The 6171-nt window shown below is 48.3% G+C and overlaps 1 protein-coding gene across 1 annotated transcript in view; it reads left to right on the top strand.

Annotated features, from left to right (window-relative positions):
- ST6GAL2 (ST6 beta-galactoside alpha-2,6-sialyltransferase 2) overlaps window positions 1–6171 on the top strand; it is a 95168-nt gene that overhangs the window by 66787 nt on the left and 22210 nt on the right. The window contains exons 5-6 of the mRNA XM_027769243.1: window positions 545–646; window positions 3633–3807. Of these exons, the coding sequence (XP_027625044.1) occupies window positions 545–646; window positions 3633–3807 (277 nt within the window). The remainder of the gene's footprint in view (window positions 1–544; window positions 647–3632; window positions 3808–6171) is intronic.

The following is a 6171-nucleotide window of genomic DNA, read 5'->3' as shown; positions in this document are numbered from 1 at the left end:
CGAAACCCTCTTGCCCCCCCCCCCCAAAAAAAAAAAAAAAAAAACAAGGAAAGCAAGTACATCATTTTTTTTCTCCCAAATCTGTAGTTAAAAAGAGATGATTAGCGGGTGATATTGAAGAATGCATCCAGAACCAGCAGTCTCTACAGTGGCTAGAGATCCTGAAGTCCATAGCCACCCCCCCCCCTGCCTCTGAATTGCGAATTACGTGTCATGGCAATTACAGAAGGGGTGGAGGGGCCCCAGTTAGCTAGGGAGTTAATTCTTAGGGAGCTGGAGGCTCTACCACCAGAGATGGGTAGGGTACTGGTAAGCATGTAAGAACCCGCAGTTTTTTAAAAGCTTAATTTTCCCAAATATTTTTTTAAGTATTTCAGCATGTGGTTGCAGCTTCTCCTCAGACCCCCACCCTGAGAGGAAAAAAGAAAGCCTGAGCCTTTTATTTTCTTGCTGTGGTTTGGCTTTTTAATTTTCACCTCTTTTTAAAATACAGTGTGGAAGAACCAAACAATGGTTGTGAAATGGATTGTGTATGTGTTTTCAGATTCTGACCAACCCCAGCCATCACTTCATTGATAGTTCATTGTATAAAGATGTCATTTTGGTAGCCTGGGACCCTGCTCCTTATTCTGCAAATCTTAACCTGGTAAGTATTTGCCTCATGCCCCTCTCCCAGTGCAGTATAGATAGTACACTTGACAGATTAATCAAGGAATCAAGTCACAGATTAAGCTTTGTCAGACAGAATGAAACTGATCGTGCTTACTAATTAAATATGTGTATGCACGCATCATTTTGATACCCAGTTAGAGTAGCATCCTCAGTGAGCATTATCCATCTAATAGCAAAATGTTTTTGTTGGAGAATTTGGGTGGGGGAGGCAGATGTAGGATATCTAACTGTTCACAAATCTCAAGTTCCACTGAATAAACTCACAACTATTTCATCATATTCCAAGTAATTGCCAAGCCAATTTAAATAAATTGGAAGTAATTGGCAAGAAAATAAAAACATACTATTATTTTAATGGAGCCTATTCTGGGCTCTATTGAATGTATTCACCTTTGCCTCCTGTCTTTGGACCTGTTTACTTTTATGCAGTAGACCTGAAACAAGTTCATTACTAGCTATCACAATACAAATAGGTTATGTTTGGGATATTCTGGTAAATCATTGCCTATCTAGACATTCTGGTAGAACATTGTCTTTTGCTGACACCATGCCTAAAAAGCCAATGTACCTGTTTATTTATGAATGAGTGCTAGGAAAGATGGGTGCTATTTAGCCAAGCAAGAGATGCTGTCTGCTCTGCAGATAAGTGTCTTAGACTTGTTCTGCCATGACCTGAGAGGACATAGATAGCCTTCTTAAGATAAATTCGGGGGTAAGTGGTGGTTCCTACAAGGGGCAACTTTCTAAGAAAGCACCCATGACAGAATGGAGTCCTCTAGGAGGAGTGTTTAGGTCACTGCTCATCTTGAGAGTGAGGCTGGATAGTTCTCTCTCCTGACTGCTAAGTGTTTAACTGGTTCTTAACCAAGGGTGCAAATAAGAATCACCTTGGAGGGACCAGCAGTTAGCGTAATGACTATGTCGCTGGACTCCCATGTAGTCGACCGTGGTTCGCGTCCCGGACCCGGTGGCTTAAACTCACGCCGGGTGCGTGTGCATGCGTGCCCAAGATCCCGAGAGGAGAATGGAAAAGGGATTGCGGAGTGGCCGGCCCCCCTTGGGGGGTGATTTCTCGCTTTCTGTCTCTCTGTCTCTCACTGTCTGGCAAGCACACGCGCCCTATAGCGAAAACCTCTCCAAAAAGAAAAAAGAGAGAATCACCTTGGAAATAGTTTTCAAAATGTGTCAGAGCCCCATTTCCAGAAATGTAGGGTGCAGTGTCAATGTGCATTTTTTTTTAGACAGTTCTCATATTCTCCCTGTAGTGAGTATCAGCGTCAGATTTTGTTTGGACTGTTCAACTTCCAGGCCGAGGTCTTGATCCAGGCCTTCTTGCCTATTATGAACACACTGAGAGCATCAAGCTGTCAGATTCTTCTCTCGGAATCCCCTGAGCTTGGGACAGATCTGGGTCCCACCCAGCAGATGCCGGCAGGGACAGTGCTAATATCCAAGGAGCATGGCCCCTTGCGATGGGGGCTGCCGTCATGTGAGCACCTGGCAGGAGGAAGGTTGGAGGAAGGCTCCCCCCTCCAGCCCCACGTTCCTCTTAGTTCCTGGCCTGTGCTGCCTGGCTGAGGGATTCAGGTTGTTAAAGATCATCAGATCCAGTCGTTCTCAAAGTGTTAAAGCCACAGACACTTTTCAGCAGTGGGTATGACTTAGGATCTTAATGTGTTCCCACAGTGTCTGAAGGAGGCCTGAGCTCTGGAGCCCAAGGAGCTAGGCCTCCCCTAATACCTTCTCCAAATCCCCTGTCATCATGGCTCCCGAGACACTTGAGAAGACATTTTAAATTTATTCACTAATTTTTTTCTACAAGAGAAAGACAGAGAGAGAGAGAAGCACCCCTGTCAGGCCTTCGTGCCATGACCCCCCTCAGTCTCAGCCAGCCTGCATCACAGAAGTGTGTTCATGCCAGCTATACACAGGGAGGTTCTGGGTTCAACAGGGAGGTCCTGGGATATGAACCCAGAACCTTCCCAATGTGGGTCCACTACCTCTATACCACACCCTGACCCCTCCTGTAGTTTTTATACAATAATTTACATACGGTAAGTGTACATTTTATGAGTATTAACAATTTTTTGAGAGAGAGATTTTTTGCTATAGGGCACATCTGCTCACCAGAGAGTTAGAGAGAGATAGAAAGTGAGAAATCACCCCCCAGGGGGGATGGTCACGCCGCAGTCCCTTCTCCATTCTCCTCTTGGGATCTTGGGCATGCACGCACACACGCCCAGTGTGAGTTTAAGTCGCCAGGTCTGGGACTCAAACCGTGGATAACTATGTGGGAGTCCAGCAACATAACCATTAGGCCATCTGCTGGTCCCAAACATTAAGTTTTATATACTCATGTATCCTTCATTACAATAAAAACTGGGGACATTTTTATCCTCCCAGGGAGTTATCTTGTTGGTCCGCCCTAGTCAGTCTTCCCAGCCTCAACCCCAGACCCAGGTGACAGTGATACGCTTTCTGTCACAAACTTACATTTGAAGTACGCCGATTGAGCCCAGGGGCCAGCCCACTTCTGGGCCTGATCCGGCCGCCATCAGTGTTCGTAGTTTCATTAGCACACAGCCCACCCGTTCAGCGCGTTTCCCCTGTGGCTCTTCCATGCTTCTACGGCAGGGTTGGGCAAGGGTGACAGAGATGACCCATGAGGCCGGAAGTGTTTGCCCTTTGCAGAAAAGGCCTGCTGACCCCGATCCAGCCCACCTCCCTCACGCGACAAAGCCACTCAATAGTCCCTGCCAGGGCTCGAAGCCTGGTCTCTCTTTGTCCTCCTTCTCCTCCCCTTCTGTGGTGGGGAATGAGGAGTGGTGTCTTCCCCGTCCTTGTCCCTGCAGCTCCCGCCTGGCCCCCAGCCCTAAAGCCACTTGCCCTGGTGTGGCCCTGTCTCTTTTCCACAGTGTAGACCTCTGTGTGTGACGGTGTTGATTTTTGTTTGTTTAAAGTGGTACAAGAAGCCAGATTACAACCTGTTCACTCCATACATTCAGCATCGTCAGAGAAACCCAAATCAGCCCTTTTACATCCTTCACCCCAAGTTTATGGGGCAGCTGTGGGACATCATCCAGGAGAACACCAAGGAGCAGATCCAGCCCAACCCGCCGTCTTCTGGCTTCATTGGTAAGTGCGTGCGTCTCTAACCACGCGCGCTCCTGCTCACCTGGCTTGTGCAGGGCCCGGCCGGGAGGCGTGTCTATGACCACGGGATGGGATTGTGCTGCAGGACGCTGGTGGGTAAGGCTCGTTCCCCTCCCCGTGTAGCTCTCCTAACCAGAGCCCACCAGCTCTCACTCAGCACTGGATTTTATGCAGCAAGGTCATGTCGCTTGTTTTTTCATCCAGGCTCTGGGCCCCAGAGTTTTGGGCATTACCCTGTTCGTTTTATCTGTGCCTCAGCTCATCGCCCTCTGACTTCTTTGATTTTACCTGAGTAGAGAAATATCAAGGAGTAACATCGACCCCCTTGGCAATATGAAAGGCTAGAACAGAGCCAAAGGATATTGCTTCTGTCTGTGAAAAAACTGATGTTTTCTACCACCGTTCCAATGAATTTACTACCCTGCACCTTCCCTGGGTTGCACAGTGGGTCCTCATGAAGAAAAGAGCTTTTTGGAGGTGATGCTGGTTTGGTTGGGTACAGGATGCACAAATACCCTGAAGTAAGCTTTGCAGAAGCTGGAGTGCTTTTCTGGTATTGTAAAAGTAGGAATTTTTATTTGTTTATGTGTTTATTTAGAGAGATTTTTGCTATAGGGCACACGCGCTTGCCAGAGAGACAGAGAGAGATGGAGTGACAGAAAGCTGGAAGTCACCCCCATGGGGGGGATGGCCATGCTGCAATCCCTTCTCCATTCTCCTCTTAGGATTTTGGACACGCACACACATGCTCAGCGTGAGTTTTAAGCCTCTGGGTCTTGGACTTGAACTGTGGTCGACTATGTGGGAGTTCAGCAGCATTACCATTACGCCATCTGCTGGTTCCCTGAATTTCTTTCTTTTGTTTTTTTTTTTTTTTTGCTATAGGGTGCATGTGCTCGCCAAAGAGAGACAGTGAGAGGGAAAGTGAGAACTCACCCCCCAGTTGGGGATGGCCATGCCATAATCCCTTCTGTAGTCTCCTGAGATATTGAGCACGCATGCACACACTCCCAGTGTGATTTTCAAACCACCAGGTCTTTGAACCACGGTTAGCCCTGTGGGAGTCCAGTGCCTTAACCACCGTGTCACCTGCTGGCCCCCCAAATATGAGATATTTTATCTAGAATTCAAGAAACAAAATGTAGAGTGTGACTGCATATTACATTCCTTAGCCACGGTCTTCCTCCCACCCTTCCGAAAACCTGGCCTTTGACACTCTGTGTTTCCGTGCCACCTCTTTGAAATCCTTAGCTCTTTATCTTTTGTGTAGTTTCACAGGATGTTTTGATTTAGAAAAGAAAATATAATCTAGTTTGTCAGCAAAGGGTAAACTGGATCGAGAAATGTCAGATAGCCTAATAGGATGTGACACAGGTTTAATAAAGTCTCTTTCATATCATCACCAGCTCACGAATTCACGTGGCTAATATTTGATTAGAGCAAAAGTTTTCAAGCACAGGAGTGAGGCCGTCAGATAGACTTATCCTCAACACATGGCTTAAACAATCCAGGGTAAATACTAATTCCCAGGAAACGTCTCGTGTGTTCTTTGAAAGAAATATGCCACGTAGAGCCAGGTCCTTCCTCAGCTGTTACTAGGAGTCTGCAATTTGAGGCTGGTGCTTGCCTTCAAAACTCCTTTTACACGCCAGGAGACGGGGACCGGCCGCTTGGCGCTTCTGCGGTGCGTAGGCTGACGTTGGCAGGTTTGAGTAGGATTCTACTCTGTGCTTGCCACCTTTTTGACCTTGGGCAAGTGAGTAATAGTCTACACCTGAATATCCTCCAATAAGCAGAGAGAACAGTAGGGCTTCCAAGAGCGTGGCAGCTGGCCGACTTGCAATCATTGTCACATTCCAGCTCTGTCCTCCCAGTGAGCAGCCCTCAGCCACATGTGGCTACTTACATCTCAGTCACTTAGAATTAAAAAAGACCAAAGCCGCATTTCTTTGTCCCACCGGCCCCATCTCAAGTTCTCAGTAGCCACAGGCTCCTGGTGCTGCCCTGAGGGTGTTGCAGACACTGTTCCTCGGCCCAGCACTGTGTGCACAGCAGCACGAAGTCATGTTCCTCAGGGAAGACTAGGAAACAGGAAGTTGGTCGGGAGCAGTCACGTGTCCTTGGGAGGGCTGTGCTCTGCGCCTGGTGTAGGAGCCTCGGAGGAAGGCGGGGTCTGGCCTCACTGAACGCATTAGCAGCCCCAGGGCCTAAAGGAGTTGATGTGAGAGCCCCTGGGCAAGGATGGGCCCCAGAGCCAGGCTGCTGAGCCCTGCCAGCACAGCGCCTGCACCTCTGACCCCCCCCCCCCTCCCTTCCTCCCCTTTGGTCTTATCCCCCTGGGGGAGA

This window comes from Tupaia chinensis, unplaced genomic scaffold, assembly GCF_000334495.1.
Source record: "Tupaia chinensis unplaced genomic scaffold, TupChi_1.0 Scaffold149090_1, whole genome shotgun sequence".
NCBI lineage: Eukaryota > Metazoa > Chordata > Mammalia > Scandentia > Tupaiidae > Tupaia > Tupaia belangeri.
Note: the sequence above shows the minus strand (reverse complement) of the source record. Positions and strands in the feature narration are given on the sequence as shown.